At 38.4% G+C, this 19943-nt stretch overlaps 1 protein-coding gene across 5 annotated transcripts in view; it reads left to right on the forward strand.

The window, feature by feature from the left end:
- TUB (TUB bipartite transcription factor) overlaps window positions 1-19943 on the forward strand; it is a 1349284-nt gene that overhangs the window by 1078443 nt on the left and 250898 nt on the right. For all 5 annotated transcript variants that reach the window (XM_044082798.1, XM_044082804.1, XM_044082799.1 and 2 more), the window contains one exon: window positions 2640-2804. In XM_044082798.1, the coding sequence (XP_043938733.1) occupies window positions 2640-2804 (165 nt within the window). The remainder of the gene's footprint in view (window positions 1-2639; window positions 2805-19943) is intronic.

Genomic DNA, 19943 nt, shown 5'->3' on the forward strand with positions numbered 1-19943 from the left:
ATTAGATAGGTCTGTAACCATTTGTACACTGCTAGAAGGCCTTTCTGCATAGTAGTCTCCCATTATTAAAATAGGAAATTTTCATTGTGTAGCACCTCTCCATCTACCGATAACCATATGCATAACTCTCAGCTGTCTATATTTTGGAGGGATGCCCCTAATGTGTTCTCAAACTTTTGCTTCATTCCTCCTAAAATTGGGAATTATTTTAAAACTTGCTAGTAGTGCCAGTATTTAAAAAGTGTCACTAATCCGGCCCTTTTCCCTAACTATTGTTTATTTTGTCCATAATCTGAGATATGTCCATTTGACATTTACAGCATGTAATCTTAATGATATTGCAGTCCTTCATAACAGTTAGTCCTGAGTCTGTACATGTCAATCATGTGCTGCTTCATGTCTTAACCTGCATATGAAACTAATCACAGTAAAAATAACTTCTGCAGAGCTCTTTAACTTGACAACTCCCTAAAAAACACAGATTTGAACAAGCCAAATGAATACTTTCCCATAATGGCATGTGACAATATCCTAGTGTATGCATCCCTGATCCTCATGTGTGCTAAATCACTACTTACCCTTGTAGAACATTACCCATCTAAACTTCTGATTAGTATCTCTTTCATTGTCAGGAAAACCCTCACTGCAATTCTTTTAGCCGAGGATGTGGAAAACCAGAACAGCTGATTAAAAAACAGCTATTTTAAAAGTGCCAGCATTTTAACGTTGCGATCACAGAACATTGGGGATTATGCCTTTTCCTCACTGTAGTGTGATCTCACTGTTGGCATACATAATTAGCAGGGGGTGTTTAGGGGTGCAGCCCACAAATTGGATAGTGCAGGGGGCTTGCCCCAAATACAAAAACATCATTTTTTTATCCTTTGTTGATCTATGAATTTTGCTTTTAATGTTCAGCTTTTGGTGAAGTATGGATTGACACTTTGTGCTATCAGTCTGAAGTTAGGTTCCCCTTACCACAGACAGCAAATGGGAGTTTCCATTTTGATCTTTTTTTGTTATGCTTGAGCCAAATCACTGACTCTTTTTCATACATGAGTTTAAATAGCAAAATGGATTTCAAATAGATATAGTATAGTAAGGAGAAGCTGCATACACACCAACAGACACTCACACACACACACACACATATATATGTATATATATATATATATATATATATATATATATATATATATATATATATATATATATATATATATATAGATAAGTTAGACAGACTGTGTTTCATATTTTTTAATGTGTGAATATTTGCTGTAGATGATTGTCACTGCTGATGTGACAACTGAACCCCATGTACAAAAAATGTGGGAAAATGGGTTGTGGATGAATGAATGGACAGATGGATTTTGTTACAGGACAGCAGGCAAAGCATTTTTGCTCATCTCTATGGCAGTTCTATTTTTGGGGGTATGTGAGGCTATTTCCTGCTTATATAATGTTAACACATTTTCTGTCTAGTTTTAATGTTTGTATGCTGTGGTTCTGAGCTTTGCATGTACATGGGTGTTACCAGACATACACAATGCACATTGATGCATATAATTTTTAAAATTATTTTTTACAATGAGTTGTGGAAAAAATTGACATTTATCATGCTTTCAAGTTGAATATTTTGTTAAACAACTTTTCTTCTGACATTGATGGGGACTACAGTTTTCAGTATGGGTTACAGTCTGGTTGTAAATGTACAATTCCAACAATCCTGTTTACACATCTGGTTACTTACCTGTTTCTTTGCATTCAGTGTTTGCTGCAAAGGGTGGGAGAGTCTAATTCTGTATATGTTTTAAGTATTTTTCTATTCTTTGCCTGATAATCTGCATGAAATGTTGACACAATGTGGAGTACAGCTTGTCTTAGTACAGAATGGTCCTAGCCTGTCAAGCCTTCTTAATCAATTTCTGTTGAGTTTAATTCTGCCTTCACGTGCATTATTGTTTTACGACAGAAACGTCTTTTACATGAAACATAAACCATTTATGCAATAATATTGATTTTATGTTGTACAAATCTTATATTATTTTTCAAAAGAAAAACATAGTCCAGAAATGTTAAAACTTTAAAGGCAAATGAGCAGCTGTTGATTTAAAATAATTGCTCAGGTTGAATGATATGTTGAATGCCTATCAGGAAATCAGAAGTGAACATTTTGTACACATTTATACTTTTTGGCAAGGCAATGTGTATCAGTCTTGTAGTGAATATTTACGTTCATTTTATTAATTAGCAAAAAGCAGATATGGTAATAACATACATAAGAAGCTATACAATCCGAAAAGTAATTGGAAACTAGATTTATTCAGTCAGAGTGTAAGCCTTGGAAAACATGGCAACATCACATTCTGCTGACTGGCAAGCAAAACCAATCATTAGAAATGTTCATGTTTAAGGGTATCACTCCTGATTTATTATAAAAGGGCGATAAACAAAACAGATTTTTACAAGCAGATCAGAATTCAAATAGTACTATTAAGAGCCATACCTTAGCGCATGAAAATGAACTCTTAAGGCCTCGTGATTAGTAATACAAATGAGTGTTCATAAGTGGTACTTAATTTTCTTTTGACCCCTCATTATGATTTGGCGTGGTGACATGGTATTTTGTGATGTGACAGGCATCGATGGTCCAGCTGCATTTCAGGATGAGGTCCCAGAGGTGGGAAGTCAGATTCAAATTCTTACTGTTGGACAAACTAACCAAGATGAAGGGGATGGAGAAACAACTGCCAGTAGTCAGCAGCAGGGGAAGCAAGACTTGAGAGTCACAATGCAGAAGAAAGGTAAGCGTGGTACTACTGCAGCCTTTAGGAAGCTGATAATACTGCAGTGTGCTAATACAGACACAATGAAGTTCATACTCTTTCAGGATAACTTAACGTAACTAGACTTTTTACAGTGAATAAGTTCTATAAATACCTACGACTAAATTGTCATTAAATTGTAACACTTAACTTGATTAAATTTTAGTAGCTGAGTCAATGTATGATGCTACATCTGCAATTAGTACATTCCATGGCATTCATTATGTTATATTTTCTTAAATACTGTGATATTAAGAATGTTATTGTTATAATATTAAACACTGTAAAAACTTGTTGATTCATGACATAGGGTATGTGACATATAAGTGAAACATTTATATATCTATATGTACATATATACCTATAATTATATCTCTCTACTATCTATCTATATAGATATAGGTATAGCTATAGATAAACACACATACGCACTGATAGAAGTGTGTGTGTGTGTGTGTGTGTGTGTGTGTGTGTGTGTGTGTGTGTGTGTATGTGTATGTATATGCACTGATAGACACTCTCACTTACACTAATGCATACATGCACATACACACCACACATCTAAATCACAAAGTAGTGAAATGTACAAAATGTGGAAGTGCTGAATAATGAACTGGCAGTAACTGAACAATATAAAAGAAATGCCACCTTTAATGCATATAGTTTAAAATAATGAAGGGGCATACAATATACAATTAAAACATTACTTGTGCAGGGTGCTATACCCCTTCACTTGCTAAAGATGGCTAGTAACCACCCTACACCCACTACTGTTATATTCCAAATCAAAGGCCACATAGCCATGGACAAAAGGAAGGGCTTAGCTTTACTTTCACACTTCTCAAAGCCTTGGTGACCTGTGACCTGTGACCTGTGACTTAGAATATAATAATAGGGGGCACATGGCAGGCACATGCTTCCTTATCAGGAAACAGAGGAAGGTGAGGCCTTGTACAAAAACATATTTGTTAACATGAGTTCCACTAAGAGAATTGGTATATTTTTCTTATTTTTAAAAGTGCTCAGAATTTATATGTTGTATTTCATTTTCCTGTTAAGTTTGTTGTTGCAGCTCAAGCATGGTATATAACAGAACACCTCTACTCACACCATGTTGTAAAATATTTGAATTTAATGTCATTTTTTATTTTCATCATACTATGAATAATATATGAACTAATATTGTAAATTACAGTTTTTCTTGTCCATTTTAAATATTTCTTGGCACATTGCCCTTTTTTTGCAGCAATAATCTTTTTTTTTGTGTGTGTTCAGTCGTAAATCAATGAAACAGATTCTGATACCGGATAAGAAAAGTTTGTCCCTTTTAGTTAATCTGTTTTCCTTTATGCTGTGTAAGCATCAGCTAAGGCTTAATAGTAAATTATTTTGACTTCTACATAGCATATGAGACATCTTATTTTACTTCTGTACATTCCTGAGGTCTTTTAGTGTTTTAGGCTATTCATCTCTAAAGGTATAATATTCCAATCATCTACCATTTTCTTAAGGCACTGTTTGTGATTTCCTAGTTGACTTAAGGAAGTATAGAAAAAATAAACCAATATATTCAGCATTTAGAATGTGCAACAAAATATATGCTGTAAGAGGCTTTTGAAAAAAAGCTTTTGAAGTGTACCATTGAGCAAGAAATTTAAATGGGTTACATCTTTGTATCATTTTCTATTGTGACCAGTATAAGGTGCACCAATAATTTTTCTATTCTTTAGTTAAGAAAGTTGCATTATGTAGCGCATTTTTAAAGTAGTTAGGGTAGATGAACGAAAGTAAGAAGAAATCTCACTGAGGACAATGTTGCTGTCATTTCTTCAAGACCATCTGGTTGATTTGTGTTTAGTTAGATGCCTTTCTGATTAAAAAGTCAGTAGAATGAATGTCTTTTTGTTATATATGCAAATGTCAGTGGTTTCAGTGTTAAAGGTAGGGGCCAGTGTTAAGGTTAAAGTAAATGATTACTGCTTTCTTTTGGGGTAAGTTTGTGCTTTGAATTAGATTTAAGCTTTAAGGCTTAGGTCTGCACTTAAGATTAGGTTTGTGTCTAAGATTAGGTTTAAAGATGCTATTGGCAGTGTACAGAATCTTTTATTTTATATGAGGGCGTACTAGAGTACTAACATAAAAAGAAGCCCCACTGTGAATGACAGTGGTTCAGCTCTGCTGACAATACACATTGGAAGGAGAACTACTTGGCCTTCCTTGGTATCAGAAATATAGCAGTAGTTATTTTTCCTTGTATGGGGTTAGACTGAAGTGACTCAACCGCAGGTTCAGGGCCCTGCTTCGACAGAAGGCCCAAAAATGTAAGAGTAAACCCTTATCTAGACCTTACTGAAGTAAGCCTGTTTCAGAATCATCCCTATGACACATATCAGAGTTGGTGTAAAAAGTGCATCTAGTAAACCATGATGTATAACAAGGGGTGCAGAGGAGGTATAAAACGTGTCCCCCGCCATAGAATGCATTCACTGGGCCATTCATCTATGCTACTCAAGATCAAGCACTCTTTTCTCAAGGTCTCCTTCTAGGACCAACACAGTATGATAAACCAGGTTGAGGAGGGGTCATGGGTTTTGCCATGCAAGGACTTTCAATTCAGGGCTTAAATTTCAGTGTAATGTTTCAGATTTGAAATGTCCTGAATGTGAGTGCGGCAAAACAGTTTTAGAGAACAAGGACTTTTGACAGGGTTGAACCAGGTCACACCTGTTGTGTTCCTACTGCCACTGACCATATCCTTTTTATCTGAAGTATCTGAAGCCTCATCATGTACCTGTCTCATTGTGACCCCTGTTTGAGTCAAGCATGCAGGAGCATGACCCATCCAGAGCTAATTGAGGGAGGAGGGATTCATTCTGCTCAGGATCCCTAGAGGACTGTGCATCTCTGACATGGATAAGAACGGTGACTCCCAAACTTGCAGCTGTCTGTTCCTTTGAAGGAACCATTAGTCTTTTCTTATAAAATCCTCATTTATTTACAGTCATTGTTTTAGCGTATGAAATCTATGCAATTAAAAATTTACAATGATTTATTATGAAAGTATAATATATAACAATGACCAAATAAGACACTTGCATTGGAACAGTTATTAATGTATCTCATCACAATAAAAATAAGAATATATATTATATATATATATATATATATATATATATATATACAATCTACATTCACATTTACTGGTGCTTCCCTCAGACACCATTCTTCTAGTACTATTTTTCAATTAAATAACAAGTAAACTAACCCTGTTTATAGAAAAAAGAAAACATTTTTAAGAAAGGTACAAACAATACATAAAATCATGAAATGAATAACCCGTAAAATAATGGGCAGAGCAATTCAGGAAGAGAAGAATCATATTTATTTACAGTTTATAGGTTTACTTGAATGCAGCTACATGTTATGACATGATTAATAGCAGTGGCGGCTGGTGACTTCAAATCACAGGGGGGCTGCAGGAGACGCTGAATGGGCGGGGTCAAAGGGAAGGGGTGTGGTCAACCATAAAGGGGAGGAGCTATGCACAAAACCACAAAAAAACGAACTTTAATTAAATACGCTGCCCTGGGTGGCAAACCATCATTATGAAAGTCCAATCAAGACAAAAATAAGTGTAGAAGAATAAAAATATTTCAATGCATTGGCTGCATGACAGCTTACTTAATATCTAGATGGAAACAAAAGGTTGTGAGGCATGAAAAAATAAATTACTTTTAAATACATTACTGGAATGCCAGTCAAAATCAAGTATAAGAAAAACCAGAAGCACTCAACTCAAACCACTTCTCCTTGCACTGCAGTTCTAATTATAATATATTCAGCTTTATTAAAGTACCAAGCAACATGCTGAAAGTAGAAATCTATGTGATGCCCCACTTGTAAAAATGTTTCTTATCCAAAAAGACCTGCTGCCTGACAACTTGTTTCATGGGGAAAACATGATAAAAGTAAAAATGAAAAGCAAACAAGAAACAAGCTCAAGATACATTGCTTAAAGGATTACTGTACAGGTTATGGACCACACATGATTGGCATTCTGTTTAGTTTACGGGTAAAGCCTGTAGAGATGACTGGAAGTCTCCAACAAGTGTAATGAGCTTTTTAAAATAATGGAATCCTGTCCTTTAATACCCAAGGCTTATACATTATCTAGTCAAGTATTCTCTGCATGGCAACAACAGAAAGGCTTTCAATGTTGGCAATTCTTTAACAGTATGCTTATTAAAGCTTACTTGCATCTTACGATGTCAGACAAGCTTACCTTATGGTCATTAAAGCATTGCTACTTAAACACAGAGCAACAGGCACTTTGAGTAATAAGCATAAATCAACAGTACAAAATATGACAGAAACCAGACCATTCTGCAAAATCAAGGACAGATGAAAAGCCACTGTAGTACTTATGCAGTGTGTCCTCCCCATCCAAGGTAGATACAACTACTCCTTGCCTTGCTTGGACACATCCAGAGTCACTACATGGGGAGTGGGGTGCAACAAGCATGTCACAATTTGAAATCTCTCTGGCTGACTGTGATGGCCCTGACACATTTGTCATACCTCTCAACTTCAAGAGCAAGAAATCTGGACAAAGCCATACACAGAAGTGGGACAAAGGCACAACAATAAGGACAATTTTTAAATATTGCTCTAATAAACTTAGAAAGATAATAGAATAGGTCTTGCATTAGTATGAATTTTCTGAAGGGTATAAAATCTGAAACTCAAATGTCTGTCATTTTCTAACTTCAGTCTTTAGTGAGTTGTCACTAATTTGCCAAAACACAATTTTATGAAAAATGGACCAAAATGTGATGCAAAAATATAAAATAGACACACAATACAGCTTTTACCTGTCAAAGAAGGGACACTTTAATATTAGTACTGCTACCTTGAGCAGCTGACAAAATAAAAGAATCTACATGCATTTCAAGTAATCTATAACTTTGATTATTACAGTTATTTCTTAATTGTAAACCCTCCATGTTTTCTTCCAAAATTGCTATTTTGCGGAGGATTATTAGGGGAAGAGCAACATTTTGAGCCAAAAATTGGGGACAGTTGAGAGGTTGGCTATGCCTAATTCTATAAAGCAATTTATTTGCATGTACCTCTCAACCTGTTAATGCAGTAAATCTGAACAAGGCCAAATATATTGGGGCACATATAAACAGTACTAAAAATTGCTCTTGTATAAATTGAGACAGTTGATAGAACGGCTCTTACTTTAACATGCATTTTATGAAGGTTATGAAGTCTGAAACTTATTATTTAGTGACTTCTGGCAAATCATTTAGGAATTAAAAACTACAAATTTTATGAACAACAAACCAAAAATAAGAAGCAAAAATCTATTCATTCTTTGAAAATCTGGACAGTTGGGAGGTATAGTTCAGCTGGGCCTGTCTGAGTTTGCTGCCCCTCCCCCCCCCTGACAAAATAATGGTTGAACTGGAGCCTCTGCAGCCATTCCAATTAACCATTACTTGGCTATTTCACTCCATTTACCATAAACACTAATGTGCATACTGCTTTACTTCAATGATTGGACTTCATTTGAAAGTTTTATTTTGTATTTTACAGCACAAACATTAAGTCATCTGTTAAACAAAGCAATGCAGTCTCACAATGAAAACTTAGCATTAAAACTTCTCTGCCCTTGAAACTCACATTCATTGAAACAGCATTGAAACCCACATTCAAAGAAAATACATTTTGCCAGTGGCAGATAAAGATTAATTTTGGGCTGTTTTCGAATCATAGGCCCCTTGCATATGAAACATACATGTGCTCTTTGATACACCTTCCTCATTGTACTAAAAATTATATTCCTTGTACAATACAGTACACTTGTTAGAGGGTGTTTTAAATTTGTTTTGAACATTTTTCCAGTAAGCAATGAAACAAAACATATGCACCCATAATGGCAAAACTGCCCAGTTGAGAACATTTATCATAAAAAGTCTACTCAGACTTCCACAGTCCACCATTATTAGTAAATATACACAATTCTACAGTCCACCATTATTAGTAAATATGCACAATTCCACAGTCCACCATTATTAGTAAATATGCACAATTCTACAGTCCACCATTATCAGTAAATATGCACAATTCTACAGTGCACCTTTATCAGTAAATATGCACAATTCTACAGTCCATATTTAGTGAATTCAGTTCTTGCCATAGCTGTCAACCTTAGCACAAAAACCTGGACAGAAGCCAATAATGGGGAATACAGTCCCAAAAGTAGGGACAAATTTAAAATATTCATCTTATAAACTTAGAAAATTGCTAGAAAAAAGGTTGTGCTACTATGTATTCTGAAGAACATGAAGTTTGAAATTCAAATGCCGGTCAATTTTACTGCGGACAGAACAAAAACAATTTTCAGCAGAGACTAATACTGCAGACACGTCTTTGTAAAATGGCAGGGCATCAGAGCAAATCCACACAAACACAGAGAGGAGATGCAGACTCCACACAGAAGCCACCCCAACCAAGAATCAAACCAGAAAACCTATAGCTGTGAGGCAACAATACTACCACTGCACCATCAAATCTGCAAGGAATTAAACATTCAGAAACCTGAAGTCTGAAATTCAAATGCCTGTCAATTTTACTGCGGACAGAACAAAAACAATTTTCAGCAGAAACGCAGGGATTAAAACTGCAGACACATCTTTGTAAAATGGCAGGGCACCAGAGCAAATCCACACAAACACAGGCAGGAGATGCAGACTCCAAACAGAAGCCACCCCAACCAAGAATCAAACCAGAAAACCTATAGCTGTGAGGCAACAATACTACCACTGCACCATCAAATCTGCAAGGAATTAAACATTCAGAAACCTGAAGTCTGAAATTCAAATGCCTGTCAATTTTACTGCGGACAGAACAAAAACAATTTTCAGCAGAGATGCAGGGATTAATACTGCAGACACGTCTTTGTAAAATGGCAGGGCACCAGAGCAAATCCACACAAATACAGGAGGAGATGCAGACAGAAGCCACCCCAACCAAGAATCAAACCAGAAAACCTATAGTTGTGAGGTAACAATACTATCACTGCACCATCAATTATACAAGGAATTAAACATTCAGAAACCTGAAGTCTGAAATTCAAATGCCTGTCAATTTTACTGCGGACAGAACAAAAACAATTTTCAGCAGAGGCGAGGGATTAAAACTGCAGACACATCTTTGTAAAATGGCAGGGCACCAGAGCAAATCCACACAAACACAGGCAGGAGATGCAGACTCCAAACAGAAGCCACCCCAACCAAGAATCAAACCAGAAAACCTATAGCTGTGAGGCAACAATAGTACCACTGCACCATCAAATCTGCAAGGAATTAAACATTCAGAAACCTGAAGTCTGAAATTCAAATGCCTGTCAATTTTACTGCGGACAGAACAAAAAAAATTTTCAGCAGAGATGCAGGGATTAATACTGCAGACACGTCTTTGTAAAATGGCAGGGCACCAGAGCAAATCCACACAAATACAGGGAGGAGATGCAGACAGAAGCCACCCCAACCAAGAATCAAACCAGAAAACCTATAGTTGTGAGGTAACAATACTATCACTGCACCATCAATTATACAAGGAATTAAACATTCAGAAACCTGAAGTCTGAAATTCAAATGCCTGTCAATTTTACTGCGGACAGAACAAAACCAATTTTCAGCAGGGATTAAAACTGCAGACACGTCTTTGTAAAATGGCAGGGCACCAGAGCAAATCCACACAAACACATGGAGGAGATGCAGACTCCACACAGAAGCCACCCCAACCAAGAATCAAACCAGAAAACCTATAGCTGTGAGGCAACAATACTACCACTGCACCATCAAATACAAGGAATTAAACATTCAGAAACCCTTAAGTCTGAAATTCAAATGCCTATCAATTTTATTTAACATTTTTTAATCAGGACAGTCTGACTTGGAACAAATAAACAATTTTCAGCAGAGGCCCAGGAAGAAATAATGCAGACATGTCTTTGTAACATGGGAGGGCACAAAAGCAAACCCACACAAACACAGGGAGAAGATACAGACCCCACAAAGAAGGAACCCCAGCCAAGAATCAAACCCAAGAACCTGCAGCTGTGAGGCAACAATGCTACTACTACACCATCAAATATCAAGCATTGCAACATTTACAAACCACAGATATTATGAGGAACAGATCAGATCGAATATGAGGTAAAAATCTGAATTTTTTTTACAAATGGTGGTGGGTAGGGAACTCAAGTCTTTAACACCTGCATACAGGGTACAGGGTTCAAGCCTGAGGCATTCGCATACTGAAGACCTCCAGAACGTCCGTACATACATCCTTCCCGCGCATACTGAAGACCCGCGAGATCCCAATGCTCCTTCCCGACGAGATCCCTACGGCTCTGTCCCGAGTCCCTGCTGCAAGAGGAGCAGTCCGGACGCGTCCTATACTCCTGGCGGGTCTGTGCACTGTAAAAGTGCACAGACGTCTCCTTGTGTCCCTCTATGGGGACGGCCGGGCTGCCTTGAGCATGCGCATAGACCGATAAGTCGGGACTCGGTCCATGCGCGAAGTCCGCGAAATTAAAAAAAATATTTTTTTTTATTTTTCATTTGTTTTTCTTTTTTCTTTTTTATTTTTGAGGGGGCTGCAGTCCGGCAGCCCTATGCCACGAGCCGCCCCTGATTAATAGATTCAGAAAAAACATTTGCTAATATCAGGAGCTGTACTTTTATAGAGCTAATTGAGGGTGGAGGACTTCATAGGTTCATAGGTTCATAGGTTCATACTAGGCTATCTGCCCAAGAGCATTTATAAGCCTAGCCCATAGTTATGTGGCTTTCGCCACCCCTTTAGTTTGAATAAAAACTATGCCTATCATTTTTCTGTGCCTCTGTCAAGCAGTGACACTGAAGTAATCTCTGGGGTATATCTGCGATCTCCCATCCATTGGTCAAGATTCCTCTTGAACAAGGCCAGCGAGGTGCTCTGCCTCACATGTACCGGGATTTTGTTCCACAGCATAGGGAGTCTCTGGGTGATGAATCTGTCCCTCCAGCACGTTCTATTTATAACCGTGTCAAGGTTTAAGTCTCCCGCCCTTGTGGTTCTGAGGGATCTAGATTTTTGATGTGAAGCATATTCATCAAATCTGGGTTTGACATGGCCTTATATGTCAGGCACAGGTCACCTCTGAGCAAGCGGTATGAGACTGAATAGAGCTGGAGTTCTTTCAGTCGGGCAGCATAAGACATATTTTTGAGACCCTTTATCCTTTTGGTGAGGAACTTTTGGGGCCTTTCAAGCTGCAGCAGGTGTCTGGTCAGATACATTCGAACGGGCATTGTACTCAATCATAGGTCTAATGAGTGATGAGTACAGGGGACGATGACCTCCCTTGATCTAGATGTGAATCCCTTCATGATCAGGTGGGCGATATAGAAGGTTTTCCTAACTACTTTAGCAACATGAGTGTCAAGCGAAGGCTACTGTCAACTTGGGTCCCCAGATCCCTGATGACTTTTCTGTGCTCAGTGGATTGCCACCTATATGGTAGCTAGGGGTAACCTTGTTTTTCCCAAAGGGTATGACTATGCATTTTTGGCGTTTAACTTCAGGCCATGGCTCTGGCACCAGTTATCCGTTTCTGTGAGGCCCTTCTGGAGGATATCTGTGTCAGATGTGTTTTCGACTATGGCGCCCAGTTTGCAGTCATCTGCAAACTTTGTCAGCCATAACCCTCCTGTGTTTGCTTGTACTTCAGAAAAGTAGATGCCGAACAAGAGTGGACCCAGGACTGAGCCCTGTGGGACACCACTTGTGACAGGCTTTGAGTCTGACATGGCTCCAGCAACTCTGACCCTGTGGGTTCTGTCACTTAGCCAGTTTGCAACCCATCTTGTGATGTATGGGTTTACATTCAAGCTGATGAGTTTTTCGATGATACCTGAGTGGGGTATTGTGTCGAAGGCCTTTGCCAGGTCGAGGTAGGCTGTATGGACTGCCTTTCCCTCATCAATGGCCTTGGTGACTGTCTCGAAAAAGTCAACCAAGTTTAAGAGGCAGGATCTGCCTTTGACAAAGCCAAACTGGGTTGGATCCAAAGTCTGCAAGTTCCCTATGTCTTTATTTATGAGTTCCATTATGATCCTCTCCATGGCTTTGCAGATAAGACTTGTCAAGCTAATGGGGCGGTAATTTACAGAGTCTGTGGAGGCACCGCCCTTATGAAGTGGGACCACAGTCGCCGTGCGCCACTCCTTGGGTACGTATCCTGAGGTGAGGCTAAGATTAAACAGCTGTCCTAACTGTGGGTTTAATTCCTCGTTGAGTTCATGAAGCACACAGCCGGGGACACCATCCGGTCCCATGGATGCTGTGTTTTTTGCCTTAGTGAGGGCAGTTCTCACCTGGGCGTTGGAGATGTTTGGGGGGCTACAATCCTCTGGAATAGATATCTCTCCTTTTGGGAAGTTTGCACTGAACCTGTCAGCCAGTATGTTAGCAATGTGTGTAGGTTCAGTAATTTTCACATCATTTTGAACTAATTCTGAGCATATCTGGGAGTTTCCTCCTAGGTTTCTAACATAGCTAAAGAAGGCCTTATGATTGTCTTTAGAGTCCTTGGCGATTTTCTCTCAAAATTTGCCTTGGATGATTTTATGAGAGCTCTTAGTTTTTTACTTATAATGATCAAAGGTGTCTTACCTTTCAAGGATTTTGCTCTATCTTGTAGTAGCTTCCTCCTTTTGTTGTAGAGCTTGTTTATGGCTGGGGTCCACCAGACTGGATGCTTGCCTTTGGTACAGAGAGTCTTAGTTTTGTTTGGGATTGCCTGATCCATGCAGTCCTGTAGGTGCTGGTAGAAGGCATTTGTAAGTGATTCAGCGGTTTGAGTAATGTTTACCACTGGCTCAGGGGCCTTAAAGGAGACCACACTAGTTTTTAGAAGTGTGAAATCAGCTTTTGAGAAGTTTTTCACTGTGGTGTTTTTTGTTTCAGGTGGGGGCGGGATGAGGACCTCCAGCGAGATTAGTTTATGATCTGATCTCACCAGTGAGGGGTATACTTCCGGTGTTGAACATTTTGATCCCATGTTCGTGATGATGAGATCAAGTATGTTTTCTCCTCTTGTGGGGATGGTGACTAGTTGTTCCATGGCATTTGAGTTTATGAACTCCAGGAATCTTTGGGTTAGAGTGTTCGGGCTTGAGTAGTGTTTCCAGTCTATATTAGGGTAGTTGAAGTCACCTAGTATGATGGTGTTTGGAGATACATTTATCCCCTCCAATGTTTTCAGGAAGGCCATGTGAGGTTCCTGAGTTTGAGAGGGTGGCCTGTAACATGCTACAAATTGCAGAGCAGTCTTGCCTATGGTTAATTGCACCTGGATGGTCTCTGATGCATCGTGCGTTGCCACCAACCTTGAGGTGTGGGTGTCCTTTATGAATATGGACACCCCCTCCTTTCTTGGTGTTGTCCGGATTTTGGGGCCGGAACGCATGATATGAGGTGAAACCTGTTAGTGCTGGGGTGCTCTCAGGAGCCTTGAACCAGGTTTCTGTCACAGCACAGACATCGATGTTCTCCATATTGAGAAGGGCCTCGAGTGCATGCATCTTGAGATCGAGACTTCTGGCATTGAGCAGCATTACCCTTAGTTTTTTCCTTTTGGTGTTCTAGGGTGGTAGGTTTAGAATTTGAGCCTTGCCTAAAAAGGCACTATGGGGGTGGCAAGAGCCTTGCCAATATCCGAAGCCCAGGGGTGACAGGTGCAAGCCGTCCCTTGCGAAGCAGCGTGGCTTGTCCAGCATGTCATCCCAGGCAGACAGACATTGGATCCCCTTTGAATGACACCAGAATTTAAGCCAATTATTAAAGCTGATCATCTTATCACTGTATTGTGGCATCATTCTAGGTGAAGGTAGGATACTGCTCAAGGTCAGGGTCATACCTGCCTGGGCTACATAATCAGAGAGCTCCTCCTTCTACTTAGGATCTTTTGAAAAGTTTGCATCTCTGACATAAATAAGAACTGTGGCTGCCATACCCCGTAAAAATACTACATACATACATACATAAACTCACATGTGCGTGCGCACATGCACACAAATACACACTCACACACACACACACACACACACACACACACACACACACACATACATCTTAAATTTTAACAGGTTTAAATAAAGTATAATAACTAACTTGCATACAATGACAATGGTGAGCCAAAAAGTATAAAGCCTACGCTCTTTGGTCTAGCTCCAACCCTGTCATTTTTCATTCTTGGAACTCTGTATTCATCACTTACAGTGTTTCAATGGCTCAAGTTGACTCTGTATATAGTTCTTTGTTTATAGCCTGTCACACTGTTTCCTCAAAACTTACGGATTTTCTTTTCGATGCTACTTCCATCTCAAGGACTTTTCACACATTTCTAACAGTCCATATTTCTTCCTCTCTCCACAACAGAGGTCAATCTCTCTCTCTCTCTCTTTTTCTGGCTCTCCCATTTATGAGAAGGGGCTATGGTCCCTCCGTTCATGGCAGCCATGGATACTCCTCTCAAAATGCAGCACTCACAACAGTCAGTATGGAGACACTATACTATATATTCCCCATCTAACTCAGACCTGTGGAGATGGTCATCATTTGCTAGCCTTATCCCACATCAGCTAGCCCACACGTTCCTTGACATCATTCTGTATTTGTGGCAATATTTAGCAATATGACCAGCTATGGGACAGTTATAACAGCATGACTACAGAATGCTAAGCAAAATTCTTGGCTGCACTGAACTTTCTGCCTTGGCTAATAAATGTGATTGCTCATTCCAAGGCACTTTGCTCAGTTTTTGGTGCTGAAGCAAACTTTCACTTAGTGTCCTTTAAATAGCAGCCACTTAGTTTTTCTGAGCTTCAGTTTCTCCATGATGCTTTTAAAGTTCCTCTTGTGCTCTCCAATGCATGAGTGCAATTTCTGCACTTAGCATTTAGAGTATATATGGTGTAGCTCTCCCCCTTTTTCTTTGTCACTTACTTTAAACCATACTTCACCCAACAAAAGACTGTTTTGATTTCAGCTGATGCAATTTCTTTACTTGTAAAAGTCAACTTCCCCTCTTGATTGCAACATCGGTAGAGAGAATGTATTATTAATCTGACTTTGCTGGAATTAGGTCATGTCGAAACTGTACATCAGCTCTATAACTTTATCCGTACTATTGATGTGCCATCTCTGTGCTTAGGTCATGTCAGTACTATGTATCAACTCCATAACCTGATATAGAATTTTTATGTGCATCCATGTCTTTTCTTAACAACTGGTTTCTTTAAAGCTACAATTAATCTTATATATGTATATATATATATATATATATATATATATATAAAACATTTTTTTTTAACCGTTATTTTTGTACTAATGTACGTGATCTTGTTTTCATTGTTTTGCCTATGGGGATTGGAATGTAACTGATAAGGATTCTTGGACAGGTTTTCTTGGCCGTTTTATAAATAATAAGTACATAAAGCTGATTCACTCTATTGTGACTGCATTTTTTTATTCCTTTGTGTGTCTCGGTTTGCAGTCTCTTCTACTCTTATTATTTCTTTATAGACTGCATTAAATTCTTTACTCATGGTAGCCTTGATTTTTTATATCTAATAGAAGAACAGAGTGATCATGCTTAATTTTATTTAATGTGATTTGATTTTAATATCTCACACTCACTGCATTTCTGATTAATCATGTGAATGTGTATAATCATCTCTGCTATATTAGACATAAGAATTTTCATTCCATTTTTTAGATTTTCCCACTTAGTGGGTGCATGCTTCTCTACATCTTCCATAACTTCAGGCTATCTAAAACTCTTGCCATGTACCATGACTTGTGTTTCGGTAGCAGTCTCAGTTTCAGAGTTGTCATGTATAAGGAGACTTCCATGTCCTTGCTTCAGACTAGCAACATCCTGGCCCTCTAGTTTGTCAGTTAGTGATCTCTTCTTGTCCTATAGCACATTGCAACATTTTATAATGGTGTTACTTGAGGACCCTGGCAGGTTGTACTAACAAGGATCATACCTCTCAACTGTCCAGATTTTTCACAGAATGCCCAGACTTTTGCCTCATATTTTTGGTCTGTTCCTCATAAAATTTGTGGTGTTCTGGCAAATCACTGGGATGATCTGAGAATTGAAGTCACTAAAAAATTAAATACATTTGAGTTTCAGACTTCAAATCCTTCAGAAAATGTATGTTAACACAAACCCTGTTAATCTAACAACTTTCTAAGTTTATAAGAGCAATGTTTAAAATTTGTCCCTATTTTTGGGCCTTTATCTCCCCATTTTGTCAGTCTTTGTCCATATTTCATGCACTAAGAGGCTAAGTGGTATGACAGGGATATGTAAGACTGTTACGCATATGGGACCATGAAAACAGCTTAGGACTTTCTTTTAAAAGTTTCTGAGGTGTTAAGATTAGAAGGAGTATTTTAGGTAGCTGGCTACTTAAGCCTTCACCGCTCGGGTATAATTAGGTATAGGTGGATAGGCAGCTACCTACATAATCAGGGGCCAAAGTCAAAATAGAAGAAGTTGCAAAGACAAAGAGACTCACCAAGTGCATTCTGAAGTAGGCTGTAGAAACTGAAAGTAGAGAACGGTACACCATTGTCCGCATAAGATATCATAATGATCAACTAAGACAAGAGATTGTAAAAACAGAAAGCCATGAGCATAAAGACTGCTTAACTGAACTAGCTATGCTGTAAGCACATTAGTTACCATTAAAAACTATAAAAGGCACAAAACTAATAACTCTGTTGTTTCAGGGATTTAAACCTAATCTTTTATGCTTTGTTTAGAGCCTCCTGCTCATTAACAAGTAGACATTGTAAGATAAACTCTTGCTTATTTATGCTGTTCATTTGAATTATACTAACTGTCAGGGAGTAACGTAAAGGGAAGTGACTGAACTCTTTCCTGTTTGTTAAACTGCCATCACTCTCTTGGGCGAGACCCAAAAGGAAGGGTCATAGAGTATATAATAGGCTAACGGGAAACAGGGCCTTTATAAGCCTAGCTCTGTCATCCAAACCAGTTGTGTTTCTTTGTATTATGGGTGTTTATTAGGAGGGGTATATTAGGAAGTTTCTAGAGGTTACATGTGGGTTGTATACAAGTTTGGGCATTACTGTTTGCCTCTGTCTGTCAGAGACATGTGGGGCAGATCCAGGTGAATTTCCAATTTCCCATCCATTGGTCAAGGATACACTTAAATAGGGTTAGGGATGGACTCTGCTTAACATGGATGAGCAGCTTGTTCCAGAGCAAGAATATCCCCTGAGACATGTATCTGTCTTGATAACCCATCATATTTATGCCACAAGCAAAATTTAAATATTTGGATCTGGTGGTTCTCTTGCTGTTTATTCTGTGGATGTGCAAATGGTCCATCAGAGCTGGATCAGAGGATGCCTTGTATGCCAGTCATAGATCACTTCTCAAATCCCTGAATAATGGGTCAACTCTTAGGGGTGCCTTATCAATGGAGTAATTAGCTTGGGTGGCAGTTTTCCCCAAAGGCACTGTAATGCATTTCTTGGCATTGAGTTTTAGTCTGTGAAAGTTTGACTGAAAAGATTATAATGGTTAGTGAGCATGTGTGAGTGTCAGTGGGTTTGGTTTAGAGTAACAGTTAGATAAGGGGATCGATTTACTATTTTGCATGTTTGGCTTTATATATTTTCTGTTTCCTTTACTTGTGTAGTTGGTACTGTTAGGGAAAAGGTTTTTAGTAGAATAATGTATTGTACTGGATTAGGGTTAGGTGCAGGGTTAGGTTTAAGGTTGTCACACATGAGCGCACTTGTGCACTAACCATAATTCAAGCCCTGCCCTTAACTAGATGCCTATACCCCCCACCAATACTTAAATATTTTAACCCCAAGATCGCACAATACTGGGGAAACAGCATACTCCCCAACCCTTATATTATGGTACTAGTTCACAAAAGTTAATCAGCTTTCCTGTTAAGCAAATTAACTTGACAAGAAAGTTGTGAACCTAAACCTCATTTGAAAAATGTAAGGGATCCAGTGTATCTATATCTATATCTATCATGGGATCCAGTGTATCTCTCTCTCTCTCTCTCTCTCTGTATATATATATATATATATATATATATATATATAAGTATAGCGACTGTTGAGCCTGCAGAAAACATTGCTGGCATCGGTGTTTTAGATGTTGTTTGTGCTGCCTTTACCAAACAGTCCAAAGTAAGATGTTGTATTAGGAAAGAGATTCCTGAACATACAGCGAAGGAAAACAACATAAAGGAAGGTTCTGTATAACAGTGCATTGAGAAGAAGATGCATCATGGGGAATAACATTTGCAGGACTGATGGGAGAAATCAGACACAAGGATCCTGATCTATGGATGTAGACAAGGATCTGACAAGGAGTCTTCTAAATGAAGGCAGTCTGGAAAGTATCCTTGAACTCTGACATGAATAAAAAAATGTTTGTCCTGTAAACTGGATTGCTGATTGCAAGTACTGCTTGCTTATAAAATGCCCTGCATGAAAGTACACTGCAACAATGAATTTAACTCTTGAATGACAGTTATGAATGGCCTAGACTGGATTTCTTTCTGTTACTTACAGTCAATAACACAATGGATTTATTCGGGATTCAGGGCTGGTTGTAGTAGAATGCATCTTTTCAACATTTTTATTTCAGTTATTTTTGTATACTTCTGTTTTAGCAACATCACTAACAAGTGGGCCACAGAATAGATTAAATGGATTTTTCAGAATTATAAGGAATTAATATTTCATATATTTCTGTTTGAAAATATATAAAAAGTTTATGGAGGTTAACTATTAAAGGAGACACTCTTCTAGAGGGGAATTAATCTCATACTTGGAACATCAACACATTTTTTTGTGTATTTTTAATCAGATCTGCCATTTCATTTATTTTTATCACAAGTGTGGGAATAGGTAAAGATAATGTGAAAAAAGCATTTGGCTTCATGGAACCTATTTTACTAAATGAGATTCTGGCATTTTAGCGCATAGGTT

The sequence above is a fragment of the Protopterus annectens genome, chromosome 9.part0 (genome assembly GCF_019279795.1).
Source record: "Protopterus annectens isolate FY-2018-M chromosome 9.part0, PAN1.0, whole genome shotgun sequence".
Taxonomy (NCBI): Eukaryota; Metazoa; Chordata; order Ceratodontiformes; family Protopteridae; genus Protopterus; species Protopterus annectens.